This window comes from Anguilla rostrata, chromosome 18 (assembly GCF_018555375.3).
Source record: "Anguilla rostrata isolate EN2019 chromosome 18, ASM1855537v3, whole genome shotgun sequence".
In the NCBI taxonomy this organism is placed as follows: domain Eukaryota; kingdom Metazoa; phylum Chordata; class Actinopteri; order Anguilliformes; family Anguillidae; genus Anguilla; species Anguilla rostrata.
This window is the reverse complement of record NC_057950.1, coordinates 7023353-7043340: the sequence shown is the minus strand read 5'-3', so window position 1 is coordinate 7043340 and position 19988 is coordinate 7023353. Positions and strand designations below refer to the sequence as shown.

The following is a 19988-nucleotide window of genomic DNA, read 5'->3' as shown; positions in this document are numbered from 1 at the left end:
CACTCGGCAAACCACGCGGGGTAAAGAAGAAGAATAAAAAAAAACAAGGAGAAGAAGAAGTAGAACGGCAGCGCTAATCTAATTACTGGACCCCAGCGCATGGCGGAAAGCTCTGGCGCAGACGCGGAGTGAAAATAAGATGCAGACATCTGTATGCAGATCCTGCAGGACTCGGGCTGGAGGGAGAGAGTGTGTGCGCGCGTGTGTGTGTCTCTGTGTGTTCAGTTAGTCAACGTAACCCACTACGCAGCAAATAACATTCATGGTTATAACGGCACATAACTATCAGACTGATTAGTGAAGAGTCGGTTCTAAACTCTTTGCCTTTTACAAGGGGAAGAGTCTAGATTGTCATTACGTCACATTCACTTAGTAAACGGACTTTGTGTATGCAAGTGCAGAACAAAAATAAAGATGAAAAAAAGACAGACAGACAATCCAAAAAGGGTGAACATTCAAGTGTATTTTTTCTTTTCTCATTAACAACAAAGCAGATGATCACAGCATTAAATTTGGCACTTTAGCACTTGACACCACAAAAAAGAGATGGTGCTGGCTGCACTGTGAAAATATCACATTTACTGAAAAATGACAAGAAGGTGTCCACAAAAAAGAGCCAATTTCTTTGAAAGATGAGATTCTGGAATATAAAAGAAGATAGAACACGACAGTTATACAACTCGGAATTACTCCAACAGGCTCTGAGTTTGAAACAGGACGACCCCCACCTACAGCCTTCTACGAATACCATAATTAAGCCTCCAAAATATAAACACTGCAACAACATATAAACATATCAAATATAAATAGTTCAAGAAAATATTCATGATATCAATGGCAAAATAAACAAGCACATTGTCTAAATCTCATTTGTGAAAAAGATATGCCCAAGTACACGCAAATGCAGATGTATACCCCTTAGTTTGAAATAATGTTTAAAAAATCAACTGCATGAAGCCTTTCTGTGCAAAATATTTCAGTATATCATCCCACAGATCCAAAACTGAAATTCTAATTTCAGCATCACAAACACTGTTTACTCCATAATTTAAGCAATACGAGAATGACTGCAGGTGAGTTTTATCATGTGAACCTGCAATATAATTAGATAAAACCCTTAAAGTACTTTTAAATACAATTTTTCAAAAAACAAAACAAAAAAATAATATTATTACACAATATTACATACACAACTGAGAAATAATTCTGCATAATTCTGTACAGAGCATAAGCATACATTATCTAAACAATCATTAAAATACCAGAGGTTCAACTCAAGGTTATTCATAAAAAATATATTTTTTAAAATACTCGTACCCAACTGTTGTTTGCACTGACAATCAGAGTGGATGCAATTAATCTTCCCCAAAAAAACAGATAAGATATAAACAAGATATAATTGCCACAATAATGAGCCAGAGCTGTGGCAAACATAAAAAATGATGGATTTAATTAAAGACAAATAGCTCTAATGACCCACTAATTACCATCTGTGTTATAATTTCTAAACGTTTGCGTGATGTGCCATGGTTTGCAGTTAGGTTTTTCTCATAGGTTAAATGTGTGGGAAAATAGGCCAACTAACAGGTCTTACTTCATACTGGCCATGTATTACGTACATGCATTACGTCCCTCGTTATACTGCAACACCTTCCCCCATATTTTTTCCATTGCTACTTCAGTGCATTCAGCTACCATAGCAATATATAATATCTAATGTGATACATTACAATATTCATGTCATTCAATACTGAGTATAGCACAATACTGATGCCAAATGAACAGATTGTAGCTGAGCGAATATGCATTAACTTGTGAGCACATGCTGTTGCTGTGAAGGCAGCACAAATTGGGGGTTCATTGCGCTAAAACAAAAAAACAAAAATGGCGGTCAAATGTCCTGCCCTTTTCTGGAAAGTTCTTGCTGCTTATGTTAACCTCTGAGTTTTAAAGGTCATAAGCATTTGATGAACAGGAGCCAAAATCAACATGTAGCACAATTACCAATGCTGCACTGCAATCATGTTTTTTTTTTTGTTTTTTTTCACGTGACTATGTATTCCTAACAAAATACTGTATAATACCTGTGTATTTAGGCAATAGAGTTTACAAATTAAAGCAGACATTCAATAAGATTACTCATGTGGTTTAAATAGAGCCAGCATATGAAATTTGGATAGCCCTGTACAGGATTTAACACAGAAACTTACTCTACAAACCAACAGAAAATGTTCATGAATCATTTAGTAAGGCTTTTGCAGTTTGTTCAGATAAGATCATCTCTACACGATGTATTCAAAATGTAATGGAAAAACTGAACATGGTCTGTTTCCCAGTGATAATCTGGAGAATACTACTTTTAATCTTTTATCTTTTAAACTGTAGCTCCTGGCATTTCTAGCATTCCCTTTTAGTAAAAGTACATTTACATTATGTTTAAGAATCACATGGTTTTGTTCAGATCTGACATTTTTTATGGAGTGACTCAGTACTCTTTATCCTTTTTTCTTAGATGGCATTAAAAGATACTGGGGTTCTGAGCACTTTCTTTCGAAAATCCAGACTTTAATGTTTGCTTACATGAAAAATCCAGATTAAAGTACTTGCTGGTTGTTAAAAAACTTCTCCAACTTAAATATTTCCAAAAAGCAATAAGACTTTTACTAAGACATTGAATCGTGCATTACCTTTATATAGACACGCACGCACGCACGCACACACACACACACGCTCACACACACACGCACACACACACACATACACATACATGCACACACGCACACATACCCGACATTGCCCATGCACAAGCTTCTGAAACAGACGCCTTCCTGGCTACCAAGATTTTTTGCTAGCTTGTTTAGCTAGTCTGCTTCACCTCACAAGTGTAACCACCCCAGTGGTTCCACACACACACACAGGTATACCCACTCGTTCGCTCGAAAACTGTTTTCATTCATTTATTTATTTATTTACTTTCCGGCTCTACTGGTGGGTGTGGCCGGACTCCTTCTCGGCGTCCTTCAGCGCGTTGATGACTGGTAACCATGACGACGGCAGCAGCTCGGGGATGGTCCTCTTGGCCTGGCTCAGGTGGCTGATGGCGGTGTACAGGCTGCCGCGCGGGGCGGAGTCCTGCTGGGAGAAGTACATCTCCAGGGCCGCGGGGGTGCAGTGCTTATGCTGGAGGGGGGAGGAGACATCCAGCCAAACAGGAAGGAGAAAGGCATCGGCCAATCAAAATCCGGTACCGCTTACGGCACCAGTTCCCATACGACCCGTACTGACCGGACTGAATCGCGATGCAGATTCCAGTGCCACACGCCTTTACTAGCTGAAGTAAGACTCACTTGCTGAGTCAGTGACAGCAGGTACCGTTAGCAAGCTAACTAACAATTAACTGTCAAAATGGCAAAGCAAAACGGTATAAACAATTGCTCATTACTTTAAAGAAGGTATCAGCTCAGGCACTATTTAGGCACCAGTATCGGTGATATTTAAATGATACCCATCCCTAATTACTGAGCTCTGGCAATGTTAAGAATGCTGCTCCTCCCAAAGCCGGATTTGCAGAGAGGCTGGCAACACGGTAGTCTCTCACTCTACCCCCCCCCCCCACCCACCCACCCGCCCCGTTTCCAGCGGTTACAGCCGAACAGCCGCCACACTCTGACATCAAAGGCGTTGGAGGAGGAGGAGGAGGAGGAGGAGGCGGGGCTGCAGGGGTATTACTCATTTGGTCACAGCCGGTCTGATTAAGAGCGCTTCAGATTCACGCGGAGCGTGGACCGGCTCCACGGCCACAGCCTGGAGTCACACGGCCCCCCCTGGGCCTCCTCAAATAAAACGCCTGCCCACTCAGCCATTTTGGCGGGATAATGAAACCGGATCAAAAGCACGCCCAGAACCTGGCGGAAGATCGGCCGGTTCTCCTGTACCAGTTTGCGATTAATGGAGCCCCTTTATGAGTTTCCATATCAAAAGTTACGACATGAACATTGTTATTATATTATGAAAAAGCAGGAAGCACTGGCCCACGCTAACACACCTGGCATTAGTACACCCGGGTAGATGCAGTTAGTGTACCAAGGCACTTTATAATGCTTTAAAATGAGAGGGATGGTACAAAGGCAACTGCAGTCCTCAAAGGGAGACCTGTTCCCCTGAGCTCCCCGAAAGAAGCTTTTCTATTAGGAATCAGAGTAATAAGCGATTCAGCGTCTGATGTAAACAGTGATATCTGGCTGTCTAACTGAGGCATGAAACATTGAGTGCGTCTTCCCGGGCTTACCTTGAATACAAATCCTTCGGGACAGCTGAGCTGGTCGTACCATAGAGCTTTGTACATGACCAGAAGGAGCAGACAGGCTAGAAACGCCATGGTGATCAGGATCAGACCTGTGAGCTGGAACACACACGCGTACGCGCACATGCACACACACGCGCGCACACACACACACACACGTGAGCATCAGAGGAAAAGCAGTTGACCACCAACACACTGCCTGTTTTAGCAGGAATTGCTTGAGGGTTTCGACGCTCACCTTCACTTTCTCCGACACCTCGTCGTAGAGGTTAATGTTCAGCTTCTTGATTCCAGGAACGTACAACTTCTTCTTCTTCTTCTGCTGCAGCTGGTACTCTGTTGTTGTTTTCACAATGACCTGAGGAAAAGCAGGACATTTCCTACACTCACACGCCATCATTACTTTAATTTATTCCCTTTGACTCCTTTATCAGAAAATCACAGCTGTAAATACATATAATATATATATATATATATATATATATACACATACTGTATATACTGTACATATATATAATATATATACATACACACACATATATATATATATATATATATATATACACACACACACACACACACACACACACATTAGGCTCAGATGACAAATCCAACAAGTGATAATGGACTTAATGCTGTCAACTATGGTTAATGCCGCCCACCATTCTGTGCTACTGTGCCACAAACATTTTGAAAAATTGCCTGTAAATAAATAAATTGATAGAACATTTTAGTTTAAAATGTCCCATGCCTATTTATTTAGAAAAAAAAACAATACCCGGATATTTGGTTGTGTTTCTGTGTAACAATACTGAAAAGTAATGCTGGACAAGGAGCCACAATCGGAGCCGATAGCCATACTTTCCAGGCAAGCCTGATAACTTGACCGACGGGGCAGCTCATCCTGAGGACGGAGGAACGCCTGTTCATCTGAACACGGGCGCCGCGCTCCCACACCCGTTTGCTCTTTTCCCAAACTCCCCACCACAAAACTGCAGCCCCAGCGCGAGGAGACGAGAGCCTGCGAGCCAGGCCCTCATACGCAGGGAGGCCAGAATGGCAGGCCGATGGCGTCGCGCCTCACCTTATCCGGGAACGGGGGCTGCAGCTGACTCACGTCCAGCGGCGTCAGCAGCGGGATGCTGTCGAAGCCGTCCTCCCCCGGCTGGCCTCCCGCCACCTTCCACCCCTCGTCCCGCTCCGGTTTCCCCGTCAGATTGCTCCCCAGCTTCACCATGATCTGACGAAGGAAAACAACAGGAACGCGCTCGAGCTCCGCCGGGTTTCGATAGACATTTCCAAGAATTTCCACACACAAAAAAAAATGCCACCGGAAAACAGCAGTGGTAGGTGGCATATTAAAGAAAAACAACTCCTTCAAGAGCACCTTTGGTCCTCTGAAAATACAAAATATCGATGCTGTATCATTAGCACTTATTCAATATTGACACGAATGTAAAGTTTTCAGTAAATTAAACGAAAATCCGGGTAAAGTGATTGAACATGTGGTATCAAACTAAAGGCCCTTTCAAAGAATGACTGATAAAAGCATGCTACTAAATCTGACCAAACACAGGTCAGACCCCTACAAAGGCCACCGATATCAGGCAAGAAAACAGACCTGTGCTCCACATTTGTTGGTACGTATTTAAGGAAGTTGAAAGGTGCAAGCTATGATAAAATAACACATATGTAGTCTGCTTGCTCAGCTTTCTGAATATGGTGCTTTGAATTCATCAACAGCGGAGGAGAGATTTAAAAAAAGAGTACTGTTGTCTTTGTCTCGTAGGAATGGCTAGCACACATTATTAAAGTGGGGCCAGACTGACTTTGCAGGGAAAGAGTAAAAGATGTGAAAATGTGGAAAGCACTGTGTGTGTGTGTGTGTGTGTGCATGCGTGAGAGAGAGAGAGAGAGAGAGTGTGTGTGTGTGTGTGTGTGTGTGTGTGTGTGTGTGTATGCATGTATAAAATCTGTCACTGCTTCATTCTACTTTCTCTCACATAGTCTCTCCCCCCCCCCATCCAGCCCATTTCTATATAAGAATACTATTTTATTCCAAAAGCCACTTGGGACAAATGATCCATCACATATTATCTTACTGCCAAAAGGGGACTTTGCTTAAGGAAAGCATTAACACCATTTGGCAAGAGTTGATAAAATACACGCCTTTTATTACTGGCTAGCAACCATGCAGGATTACAGAAGACAGTGTCTTTTATTAATAATTTATATGATGGAGGGCACTGAAGGACATGTGCAGTTCTACAGCACACCACCTGTTCTCCCTTCGACAGCCAAGATTTGTGTACATTAGACACTGAGAAAACGACAGGGGAAATAAACCATAACTTTAACTGAGAATGTAATATTTTATGCTCAATAAAAAATACATTTTAAAAATCTTGGTTTTCATTCCATCACTTGAAACGGAACTAAACATTAAAAATATAAGACTGAATTCTAACCAAATGCCGCACACACAAAACGGCTGCATTAGTGCAGTTAAAACCTCACAGAAATAACAGTTATTTGATATTCTACATTCTGCTAAATTGCACATCAATGCATTCTTCAGCCAACCTTCAAGGTCACACATTTGGAAGGGATGGTATCAAATATGGATAAAAAGCTGAGCTAAATTTTTTATTTTTATTTTTTTTAAGAAAGTATGACTAAGACTGTAAGAACATTACAGCTTCCCTTTCTGAAAATCTGATTATAGAGTTATGCATGTGTGCTTTAAAATTGTGCCACAGCAAGACTTCCTGAATTCCTTTACATGAAATCAACTTTGCTTTGATCCCAGCAATGGTATTGTGTCACACAGAACTCCTGGATACAAGAGTTTTCCACGAGAGACCACTTTTAATTTCCTTCTGGAATTTTCCTTACAGAACATATACAAAGGCTCGCAGACTCCATTTCAAAACAGCTTAAAGATAAAAGTCTGCATGTCTTAACTATTAAATCCAGCAATTAGGGATACCCAAAGCTTTCTGTGAGCTATTACCAATATTAAAAACACTTTAAAACTTCAACAGACAATTCCCACTACATATCCAGACTAACGTCTATTGCCTAGTGAAAATATATAAATATGATTTGGAGAGAATTAGAAGTGTAATCTGATAACAAAACAAAATGAAGAGTTTTTAATCATAGTATTAGGTCTGTAATAGAATGTTCCTGTCAAGCTTCTACTGTTAGTGTTGCTGCTGAACTTGCTGATTTGCATTTATCCACGTTCCAAAACACCCACCAGGACTCGATTTTGGGGGCAGTCAGAGCCATTTTGAAATCATTTATCAAATAATGCTGCCATCCAGCAGAAACAGATAAAACAGATGTTGCCTTCTGTCACACTGAGAAAGACCTACTGTACTTGATGGTAAACTTCAATAGGCTATGAATTTATGGATGTATACATTTACAGATATATTTTAGTGTATTTCGAACCTTTCCTGAGAAGTAGCATCTTACAGTTCTGTGTCCTGGGGTCCATTTCACAGGTGAATAACACAAAGTCTTGCGCCTACAGTTTTTTTCACTTGACAGATATTTGGAGTAACATGAGAGCAAAAAAAATGTCTCAAAGGCTATGTATTTGGACAGAGAAATGTACACTGGGGCTGGACTTCTAACTTCAGAATGGACATCTATAATCAGCAGTAAATCCTGTAATCTTACCATGTATCATATATATATGATACAAACCATGGAAGCAGCTGCAGGTCAAATTTTTATCTAATTTAGATAGCATTTAGATTTTCATCATGAACAGTGATGCATTTTGCTTTAATTCTAAACCTTTTTGCTTTAGAGCATGATATTGATAGGGCGTAACTGTGTTTCACTTGCAGTTTTTTTAAGAGTTCAGTTGACCGGGATGAACCTTTTGTGCAGCATACGTACATCAGTGAAATGCAGCAGAAGTGGCGAATATTTATTATTTCACTTAAATATCCCGGTAAATTCAAAAATTTGTACAGTTCATAAACAAGTTTAATGCTAAAAATCATTTTAAAAAGAAAACCACAATAAATCAATACTTAAGGCTTATTTCCACCTAAGATGAAACCACACAAAATGAACGACCAATGTGCACAACTACACAACTAATCTTCCTCTAGTATGCAGGCTATCTTCACAACATTTGCCTGAGGAGGAGGAGGTGCCATAAATTTGCATGCGGCAACGCAGACAAATATATCAGCCGTGATCATACTGCCGGTTGCCATGGCGCTGACACAGCGGCATTAAAGGGGGAAGAAAGAGGGTGATCCGATTGGCCAAAATGAAACCATAACGGCCCAAAATTGAATTGGACATGCCTTAATTTGCCGCCGGAGTTCGACCATTGCACACAGGCTGTGAAAACAGGGCCCTCAGACTCTCGAAAAGGAGCAGGCCGGTTTTAATGAAACCCCGGGAACAGAAATTCATTAGAGTTCCCTTTATGTTCAGCCTGTTTTGTTTGCTTTCCCTGCAGTCATTACATAACACAAAAATCCCATTGTTGTGAAGGATTACATAACACAGAAAAGCGTTGTTGTCACAACCAGAGGATATACGATCTCAAAGAGAGGCAGAAGAACAGAGGGATGTGCAACCCTTTTATTTTAACAAAAAAAAAAAAAAACCCCTTAAAGATAGTCGGGGTCATTTTAGCAGATTATTTTGCATGCAAATTGACTTGTTTCGACAAACTGAAATGTCTCCGCTGTCTTCCAGCAGTTTCTTTATGAATTGCCTTGCATATAAGCTTCTGCTAATTAACGAAACAACAAATGTTCTTTTCTTGTCTCAGGTCATATTTGGATTTCATATACCCTTAAATAACAAAATATTTTTGAACAAAATTCTCTGCTGTTGACCACTCGCTTGTCATCTTTTCTCTTATGCAATTCCCAGAGGTGGATTCGGTGTCTATCCAGAGTGACTCTGCACAAACTCCCAAGTGCACAGAAACCGCATACCAAACGTTTTCAACTGAGCAGGCGCCTGTCACAAACAGATAGCTGGAACAATATGAAAGCTAGGTGAGAGATACACTTTCCCCAAGAAATATGGCAATATGGCAAAATGTCTCTCTTTGTATTCTCATAGCCAAAAGTCTTTTCAGTCTCATCCTCCATTAAACTAGTTGTGGATTTTTAAAAATCATAAAATCTGTAAGGGAGTTGACATTGACATTTCATATCCAATTTTTGCTTAAAACAACTGTACCTGAGAAAATCGGCATCTTTATTACCTATGAACTGGAGTCTGGTGAACAGGTACCGGTTATGCATTATATCTTCTGAGAAAAAACTGCTAATTTGTGCCCACAGCTTCTCCTGTCTGTATATTACATAAGGAACAAAAAAGAAAACAAACACCATTAGCACTTCCTGTTTAAATTGCTAATACCTAATTTTCCACCAGGAATTAGTGCATAAGTAGTATTTTAGGGTATAATGAAACCACAGAATTACTCATGCATGTGAAATGTGCACCATGGATAAATCACATTTCATGTGATATGAAATGTCAGTGTGCTATTGTTTGCCTGCTGAAGCAAGGCTCCAGCACTTTCCAAAGAGACCAATACAGGAAGCCATGTACCTGTTGTCTATCATCTAACGTGTCCTTTCATCCCAATAAACATGCACACCCCCTCCCCTCTTCATCTACTCTCCTTCTGTCTGTACATTAACTTGCATAAAACTGAAAGAGCAAACCCTCTCTGTAGAGCAGGGGCCTTGAACTCCAGTCCCGGAGAACTGCAGACTCTGGTTGGTTTTTTGTGATTTCCTTGAAATCAGCAGCTAATTTTTAGGCCATGGAAACAAGGTGTGCAGACTCGTCAGCCAATCAATGACTTAAATTAAGCACTTAAGTGCAGGAACACATTAAAAACCCAGCAGACACAGCGGCTCCCCAGGATTTACATTACAGATCTCTGTTGCAGACTCAATAGGGATTTCCCAAGGTCCTTTTAAATAGCTCCATTCTATCATAAGATATACACTTTCCACGCATGTGTGCGTGTTGGTGTGTGTGTGTCGGTGTGCATGCTTGCGCATGTGTGCTCACGTTGCTCAAATAACAAAAGTGAAATAAGATTTACTTGTGCTCTCTTACATTGTAAGTTGCTCTAGACAAAAGCATCTGCTACTGTCGCGTCTGTACTTCCCGCTCCCGTCTGCTGTCTGTCCTGGCCCCTCGCTGGTGGAATGACCTCCCCGTGGCGGTCAGAACAGCAGAGAATCTTACCACCTTCAAACGCAGACTGAAGACTCATCTCTTCAGGCTGCACCTCTCCCCACCCCTCCCTAGCCTATAGTTTAGCTCAATGTACCTAGTTAGGATAATACGATTACGTTAGTTTATTTGGCAGGATTGTTGTTGTTGTTGTTTTTGTCTGATTAGGCAAATGTGATTCCAGTGCTATTTTGTACTTGGTAGGATTGTTGTTTGCTGAACAGGTTACTCTACAGGGTTGGAGTCCTGATCGATGTGGTCACTTCTGGCACTACGATCCTTACTTCACTCTAGTGTGTTTCTTTTGCACCTCTACATCGTGAACCAATGCACTTGTTGTACGTCGCTCTGGATAAGAGCGTCTGCTAAATGCCTGTAATGTAATGTAAAGTAATGTAATGCTAAAACATTAATGTAATGTAACTGGTTTTATACGTATTCTTCCGAACAAAAAGCCAAAGCAGAGATTCATGTGAGGAAACACTACTGTTCAACTGACCCCGAATGCACGGTTTAAAAATAACATCTTCACTTAAGACTGCCCCTGCAGCCACAGGACAGGAGTTGCGGCGGTTCAAAACATGGCAGGCGCCGCAAGAGATCGAAGTCGGAGAGACCTCAAGCGCTAATTGCGGTCTTCCAGACAGGGTTGTTGTGAAGGAAATGCCAGCCAGGCCTCTTGAACAACTGCTGTGACACCCACGCCACACATAAGAAAGCACTGCAGCCGAAACGCTTCAGCCCCTCAGATCCACTCACATGCAATTGACTGTTTTACACCCTAGAGGCCACATACAGTGCTACAGAAGAACCAGTGACTATTTTACACCCTACAGGCCACACACAGTACTACAGGAGATCCAGTGACTATTTTATACCCTACAGGCCACAAACAGTACTGCAGGAGAACCAGTGACTATTATATACCCTACAGGCCACACACAGTACTACAGAAGAACCAGTGACTATTATATACCCTACAGGCCACACACAGTACTACAGGAGAACCAGTGACTATTATATACCCTACAGGCCACACACAGTACTACAGGAGAACCAGTGACTATTATATACCCTGCAGGCCACACACAGTACTACAGGAGAACCAGTGACTATTATATACCCTGCAGGCCACACAGAGTACCACAGGAGAACCAGTGACTATTTTACACCCTACAGTGCCACACAGTGCCACAGAGGAGGAAATAGTTATTTTACATGGAATGCCTCAACTCAGCGTACCAGTTTGTACTCATTGTGATAACCTGTACTGTACAGGCTACTGGGTGGAGGGTTCTTCATATGTTCTTCACTAATTAATACATTTTAAATGATCTTCTGCTCTGTGTGTGGTGCTGTTACACTGCCTGTACGGACTGTTATTGAGCATTCAGTGTACATCTTAACCTGCCGCGCAGGAGGTCTTTTGGCAACAGCAAAGGTAACGTGGGAGTCAACTGAACATCTAGGATTTTTTGCCAACGTTCAGGCCGACAGTGCTCCACAGACATGAGCAAATCGACACATTAAAGCTGCAGCTGATTGGCCCCTTAAAACTTGAATCACTTCCTGTGGGCGGGACCACAGTGGCAGCAGGGGAAAGAGTGACTCACGCTCTGATATGTCCGGGGGGGCGGGGGGGGCTCCAGGTTTTTAACACGGGCTCGTTACTTGACTGATATCCTGTTATTGGCTCTCGCTGGATTAATGAGCTGATCTGCTTGGCAGGAGGAACAGAGGGTGTTCATCTGCCGTTAATCTCACCCGTCCTGCTCGCGGCCCCGTGGGAGTGAGGTGTGGGTACAATTAGTCACTCCAAATTGGTGGTGCCAAATCAGCAGGGGGGGGGAGGGGCGCCACAGTGGTGGCTGTTCTGCAGAGACGGAGAGGACTGCTGTCCTTTCCCATGGGGCTCGACAGGAAACGCTCCAAAGGTGTTAAAGAATACCTATAAACCAGGTAGCACAATTGAGCATAGCCCCACTAGTGCAGCCCCACTAGTGCAGCGGCTCTGCTGTGCCTTTACAATCTTGCATCAAGATTTTGGGCATTTGGTCAGTAGCATGCAGAAAAACTGCACCAAAATGATTCCAGACATATATTCAAGCACTTTTCTTATTTAAGCTTGTTTTATCTTCAGTGATTACAGTTTTTTTCCTATGTTATCATTCCCTTACCATCTATTCCTCTGCACCAATATTCAGGATTGGTATTATTGTTCTAGATGTACATAGTTTTCTCCAAAACCTTGGTCTGCAGCCAACTGCTTCTCCATCCCCATCACAGAATAACCTACTCAACTCCAACCAATCGGCCTCAAGTTTGGCCACTCCACAGAGGCTGCTCTGCTCTCCTTGAAATCACAGAGGCTGTTAACTTGGAGAGCCAACTCAACCCTCATACTTCCTGATTTTAATACAGCCAACCACTGGGTCCTTCTCTCTCTTGTCCAGGGGTGTAACACAAAATTCTGGGCCCTATACATAAGCAGTCTCTATGGGCCCCCTTCCTCTCTCACGCATCATTCCAGGCTTTTCGAGGGCCCTCCCCCCAGTCGGGCCCTGGGTAGTCAGTCCCACTTTTCTCCCCATTACGACACTCCTGCTCTCATCCCTTGTAGAAATGGGCATCTCAAGCTCCGCCCTCAATTGGTTTGCCTCATATCGTGTTGACCACTCCCATTAAGTAGCCTGGAGTGGATCTGCCTCCAGCAGGTACTCCAATCACAACCTCTGGAGTATCCGCCTCTTCCTCACCCAAGAGGCCCAACTCATGATATCTTTTTGGACCATAACACCTCGCTGGGCAGCTAACCAACCATTCTACCTTCCTACAGCCACCAGTGCACTGCAACTGATCCAGAATGCTGCCGCCCACCTGGTCATCAACCTACATAAATTCAAACATGCTACGCCATCACGGCCTTCTGGGTAGCTGCCTGCATTCAACTCAAACCACACGCCAGCATTCCAAGCTGTGATTGGTACAGCCGCTTAAACACCTTCAGACAATAATTACAACATATAACCAAACCAGACTCTGCGCTTGCCAGCTGATGGTCTCATGTCTTTTTTCTTTTTTTTTTAGCACCCAGCAGTCCTCATCGCCCAAGGCAGAGGATTCGATGACTTAAAACACATTTTCAGACTACATCTGTTGCTTTTTTGTTTTCGTTTTTTTTTTTTTTTTTTAAATGAACCATTTCCAATTATTTTGCAGCTTTTGAGGCATGCACCTTGATGGTGGAACTAAATTGTAGGTAATTAATTCATTTGCATGAGTGCTTTAGTGATATTGCATACGCATGTTGTTAGCCATGTCTGTTACAACTGATCAAATAAATCAAGTGAATGCACTTATTTTCTCCTACGGTGTAAGTTGCTCTTGATAATATCTGCTAAATTAATGTCATGTAATGTAATGCTTTACGGGAAAACCAAGTAATTCATTTAATTGGCAGCGCTTTCTCAGTAACTACAATTAAAATTGTTAAAATTTCACGCGTAACATTCAATGTCCAATCCATATTTCAATGCCGAATTCTTGTCAGTTAAAATACAGCCAACTAAATTCACACTTAATGATTCGTTGAAATATGAATAAGTAGGCTAGCTTATAATTTCGCCCCGCTGACTTTTAAACAAGCAGGCTACATAAGACACATTGCACATCAGTCTATGTACGCGCATAGTAATATTGGCTTAATTGTAGCTAACAAAAGAAGACCATAACGGAATATAATAGTGAACGTGGTCGCATATGGTCAAATTTGTTGCCGAAATCGGACAGAACATCTATTGCTTAAAACGGGCACAGGAGCAGAAAGCCATCGCGTGCAACAGTGGCTTGAGAAGACAATATATCACAATCAATGAAAGGTATAGTGTTAGCAGCCCGCAACAAAGACTCTCTATTACAAATTAACGGCATGAAGAGGCAATTATGGACGTGTCCATTGTTTTCGTCGATTTCAAGCAATAGTTTAAATCTGTATGGTGGCGACGCGTCATTTTATTAACACAAATGTGAATGATAGACCAGACGAGACACCATTTTCCCAGAACCTCAGATAGCATACGCTAATTTGCAGAGAACATTTCCATTAGCGAAATAAATGTTTTCCCCAGATGATATTTCGTCGGTTAAATTAAAACATATTTCCCTAAAACAGTGCGCCTCTGCTTTTTGCCAAACAAAACCGAGTTAACATCGTAAACTAATCAGTTAATGTCATTGCGTACTGTATAAAACACGAGTAAAACAATGTCGTTATTGTAGCTACAATAACAGGTATGCACATATTCACATAGCCTATGTTTTTATATCAAGCTCGACTTACTGTATTCGCGGGCAATGAAGGTGGCTAGAAGAGATGCGCCTCCCGATGATTCGTAAGGGCGAGGAGGCAGACTGGTGGAGACTGGTTACCGTGGTGATAACTTTAGTGTGGTTCTCACCAGCACGCGGGTACTACTCACTGCATACTGGAGGATGAAACTCACTGCCTAAATAGCGCAGCACAGCGCTTTTTAAAGAGACACGTACCAAAACTTACAATGTTTCATACATTGCATTATACTCTGCACGTGTAAAAACACAAGTGCATCGGTGCATCTTGTGTAGTGCTATAGACCGATAGCATTTGAAATCACACGGATGGGGAGTTCATTCCAGAGGAGTTCAAGAACATTGCCATGACAGACATCAAACACACAGCGTCGAAGAATGTTCGCATTCCGTTAAATGAATAGAGTTTCCAGTGATTTTTAAAATTTATTGTAAAGACTCGAGTACCACTTATGTAAAAGTCGTAGTCGTAGTTTAGACCTATGGAAATATGGCACTGGAAGAGCTGAATGGCCTGTACCACTGGAAAGATGACAGCTGTTCTGGCCTGTTGCTACATGACACAGGTAGACTAAAATTCGATCAGGAGAGTCAAATTTTAACCGAAAAGAGCTAGTGAGGGCTAATGAGAGTAATTTATGTATTTTTGTTTTTGCAAATCCTAAATTCACGAATAGTTTTGTTTTACTGAGCTAGAGCTGGTTATCTGTAAATGAGTAATCGTTTGTGCGCATTATTATCGAGCCATTGGAACAAAGTTCATTGGCTGACATGACTGAATGCTGTAACCGACGTGTATTAAATTAATTACAAGGGAATGCTAGTGCATTCACAGCTGTTTATATTATGTAATTTATTAGGTTAAGTATATAGATTCATGCGTCGATACAAAGGGATACATAATGTCATCAGGGTGGTACCTTGAGTCACACCTCTGGATTCAGTGAAAGCTCGTTTTTAAATTGCATACCACTCTCCTGCATCAGGATTTGCATAGGCTACATAACCTCAGGTTTTACTTTTTTATTTTTTATTTAACATTCTGCTCCAAACTAACACTTGCCTGCCTAGATTTTTTTTTTCTGGAAATAGCCTACAAAAAAAAAAAAAAAAAAGATGAAATAATCACATTGATGCACCAAATTAATGGAACTTATAACCAGATATAAACTCATCAATATTATTTTCTTCATAAAAGCACCCCAGGTATATTTGGTCAGTGGTAACCAACTGTTCCTGGAGATTTACCACCCTATGGGCTTTTATTTCAACCCTAATTTGGCACTCCTGATTCTGTTAATTAACAGCTCAACAAAATCTATAGCTGTTGAACGAGGTGTGCTTTCTTAGGGTTAGACAGAAAACCTACAGGATGGTAGACGTCCAGGAACAGGGTTAGTTACCACCAATTTAAGCCATTACTGCAATAATAAAATTTAATTTGAAACCGTAATTATTATCCAAAGGAAATTCGCAATAAAAATATCGCCCTCTCCTGTTATTCTGTTGCCCAATTACCGAAATGTACTCCAAAGTCAAATGAAAAGACCAAAGTTGCTTAGACCAATAAAAAAATAATTTGTGCTCATTATGAAAGTACAAAGTTCTACAGTGGGTTTATTATTTAACCTTTATGACGGATTTATCGCAGCGCAGCAGAGGTCTGGAACACTGTAACCAGCTCTCTTCATCCACACACAGGAGTAAAGGCCACACCATGATCAGGTAAGCTCTCAACGGTTTTACAGTCTTTGTAGATTTTAAAGGCTTCTCCTTGTTTAAAAACATATTTGTGTAAAAGAATGAACAGAAAATTTTACTATTTTCCAAAAAAAAAGGGGTAACAGATTCATATAGGAAGAGTAACACCTTACCTGCCACACTTCCTGTCCGTGAATATGTTATTTCCATCATTTAGAGTTTTTGATAATCCGAGATATGGTATTCAATGCCAAGTACATGGCATGCAGTACACAGTATGAATTAATTTGGTTTCTACAGTCACAAAAAGGATGTGTTAATATTAGACGCCCTTTTTGTTACTATTTTTATTTTCAACATATTTTATCTCAAAGTTTTTACTTTTGTGCTAGAAATACACAATTTATGTGTTACAAAGTGAGACATTTTAACACAGACTGTTGAAAGTAAAACAATATGTGTTGTCCTTAACTAGACAAGGAGGTGTGTTAAAAAATTGACACGTTGTGTTGTTTTTCACACATCAGTTTAGAGTGTAAAATTCTTGTCAAAAACCTTAAATACAATCTTAAATACATCAAATTGCAATTGTAGTTAACCTGCAGCCATTGTGCATTGTCTGTAATGACTTTGTCTCACCTGTAACCATTTTCTTAATATTTATTCTGTAGCATTACACTACACTACACACAAACACTCACCTCACTACACCCGAACAGCACTTTTCATTTACTTTTAATGCATCTGAAATGGTCCACTACATGTTTTTTAAATTATTTGTTTTAATGTTGTGTAACTCTCGAAATAGACAAGATTTATTCCTGGGGATAACAGACGTCTTTAGGTGATAAGATGGCAGCTTGTTTTTGTATTTTTAAAAAAACTTGCTTGTGTGTTTTTCTCCCAGAATTTCCCTTCTGGTTGGCATTGCATTATTCCTTTATGGCAGCGAAGCAAAACCATACTCCTCTTGGGTATGTATTAAGTGGAGGGCACACTGCAACACTGTACATAGTATTTTATTAATTATATTTTTAAGTACATGTTTTAAATATATTTTTTTAACGGGTGGCATGGTGGTGCAGTGAACACCACTGTCACTTCAAGAAGGAAGCAAGAGTCTGAATCCCTACCCAGGCATCTTTCTGTGTGGATTATCACAGAGTACTCTGGTTTCCTCCCACCGTCCAAAAACATGCAGCAGGCTAATTGGAAAAAATTGCCCATAGGTATGAATGTGTGATCGTGACCCTGACCAGGAATAAGCAGCTTAAGAAAATTGATTTATTATTATTTTTAATTTTTCAAGTAATTTGGAACCCCACACTGCATTTGTATGCGACTAGTGTATATACTGCTTTTCATTACACAGCCAAGCTGCGCAGTCAGGTCTGCAGCCCACCAACCGAGCTGCGCAGTCACTCTGCAGACCACCAACTGAGCTGCGCAGTCAGTCCACCAGATTTTTACTTAGATAAATGTTGACAGGAAAACATACATCCACCTGAGTTGTGTCAGCAATACGGTCAGACTGAAATCCCCAGACCAGTGATTATAAGTGTAACATCAATAAAGCACTAAATGCAAGCTAAATTATGCCAGCCTAGAACCATAACACAAATAAGATTCATATCTCTAACATCCATAAAAAGCCATAAACCTTGCAATTACAAACCTAAAATAATTGCTTACAAAAAAAAGTGTAAGAGGGAATGGGAAGGGAGCCTAGGTGCAGGCTAAAAAGGAGGGTAATACTCCATCCATCCATCATCTAACAGTTATTCCTGGTCAGGGTCACGGTAGCTAATACTCAACTTTATGAAATGAATCTTTAGCTTTGTTACTTTATCATCATCATCATTCATTGCTCCCTATGTTGGGGGGGAATAGCAGAACGCTATTGAGAGATCTTCTCTCAGGTTTTCAAAGATGTTGACAAGGTCACTTGATTCCTCAATGTTTTCACAGGGTAAAGTAGAAGAGGACCAATATCAAGAAACTCTCCAGTAAGTCCTTTCCCATTGGTTCCCAGGCACTTGAAATGAATGTGTATCCCCTTATTATGGCATGCAAGTACAGGACATACACCTAGCAGCTGTCAGTCCTAAAATACACGGGACAGCCACAATATACGTCCAAATTCAGACAATTCTGAGCTTAAAATTAGAGGGATCTGTCTGATACATATACCTTTCCTTTGAAAAAATGGGTTATCAACAGGGGAATGTTGTACAGCAGATTAACACCTGAAATTATTATTTTAAAATCATGTTAAAGCTAACATAAGAGATTACACAAGTCAATGCTACAGGCGACAGACCAATGCTACAGGGAATGCTAATCTGAAGCCCAAGATATCAAATACTACACCTGTACATAAGAGCCCTAGAAATCTTAACTCTCAATGAATTCTAGTACCAAACAGCATCCGAGTAACTCTGAGATCTTCCTGACACGGCACTGCACTGCATGAACGGAGGCTAACCTCTCACCGCAGGTCAGGGGAACTTTCCGGAAAGATGTCTTTGGGGATGAAGGAAGTGGAGCCCCCGGAGGACATGGGGGTGACCGACGTCGACGTCGACCCCTCCATGGCGATCTGGAAAGCGGTTCAGTGGTCCCGAGGGAAGAAGCACGTCGTGTCCGAAAACGACGAAGACGAGCTGAACCACCCCGCCCTGGACCAGGTCCTGGAGGCCCGGGCAAACAGCGCAGGGCCGCAGGAGGCCTTCCGGAACGCCCCGCCCGTGCAGCCCTACCAGCAGGCCGAGCCGGACGCGGACGACTCGTACCACGGCTTCCCCGGCTCCGAGGCGCGGGAGGCAGAGGAGGACGCAGGCGAGCTGCGCCGTAGATACGTGCCTGATCAGCCCGCCCCCAGAGAGCCCCAGGCAGAGCAGGGGCAGCCCGGTCGCGTGGATTACACCCAGCCGGAGGAAGACAGAGATGAGGTGTACCACGGGCATGGACCTGGCCAGCACCTTCACCCACGGCCCCAGGTGCGGGTGCAGCCACAGCCAGGGCCACATCGTCACGTGACTTACACCCAGCCAGAGGAGGACAGAGACCACCTGTACCACAACTAGCCATCTGTATCTACTAAAAATTCTGTAACATCACTGTTAATGAGGTGCCGTGAGATGTAATTACAGTTTGACAAGCTGAAAATATCACACCACAAGTGCTTTTAAAGAATCACAAATTGTATCTTTTATTACGCTGCCAAAACATTGGCTACACTGAGACAAATGGGTCCATTTCCAACAAGGGTGCCACTTAAACAAAACATTTCGGATATATTTTGTTGTACGACATACATTTATACCAGAGAGTTATGCCTTTAGGAGCTTTTATTATTCACAAATGAATAACAAAGGCACATATCAACAAG

The 19988-nt window shown here is 41.7% G+C and overlaps 2 protein-coding genes across 4 annotated transcripts; one reads left to right on the top strand and one right to left on the bottom strand.

Moving 5' to 3' along the window:
- Positions 1-442: 442 nt before the first annotated feature.
- LOC135244412 (neuronal vesicle trafficking-associated protein 1-like) lies at positions 443-15072 on the bottom strand. Its single transcript, XM_064316658.1, has 5 exons — positions 14889-15072; positions 5388-5543; positions 4542-4661; positions 4289-4402; positions 443-3180 (listed from the first exon to the last, which is right to left on the bottom strand). The coding sequence occupies exons 2-5, from the start codon at positions 5538-5540 to the stop codon at positions 2983-2985; spliced, it is 585 nt and encodes a 194-aa protein (XP_064172728.1). The 5' UTR covers positions 5541-5543; positions 14889-15072; the 3' UTR covers positions 443-2982.
- si:ch211-217g15.3 (uncharacterized protein LOC368914 homolog) lies at positions 14200-19987 on the top strand. 3 transcript variants are annotated; one of them, XM_064316652.1, is made up of 5 exons: positions 14200-14427; positions 16553-16621; positions 17505-17571; positions 18566-18603; positions 19092-19987. In XM_064316652.1, the coding sequence occupies exons 1-5, from the start codon at positions 14309-14311 to the stop codon at positions 19681-19683; spliced, it is 885 nt and encodes a 294-aa protein (XP_064172722.1). In that variant the 5' UTR covers positions 14200-14308; the 3' UTR covers positions 19684-19987. The 3 variants fall into 3 exon arrangements, with proteins under 3 accessions (XP_064172722.1, XP_064172724.1, XP_064172723.1); XM_064316654.1 differs by having other exon boundaries at positions 16548-16621; XM_064316653.1 differs by having other exon boundaries at positions 14203-14427; positions 19095-19987.
- Position 19988: the final 1 nt, after the last annotated feature.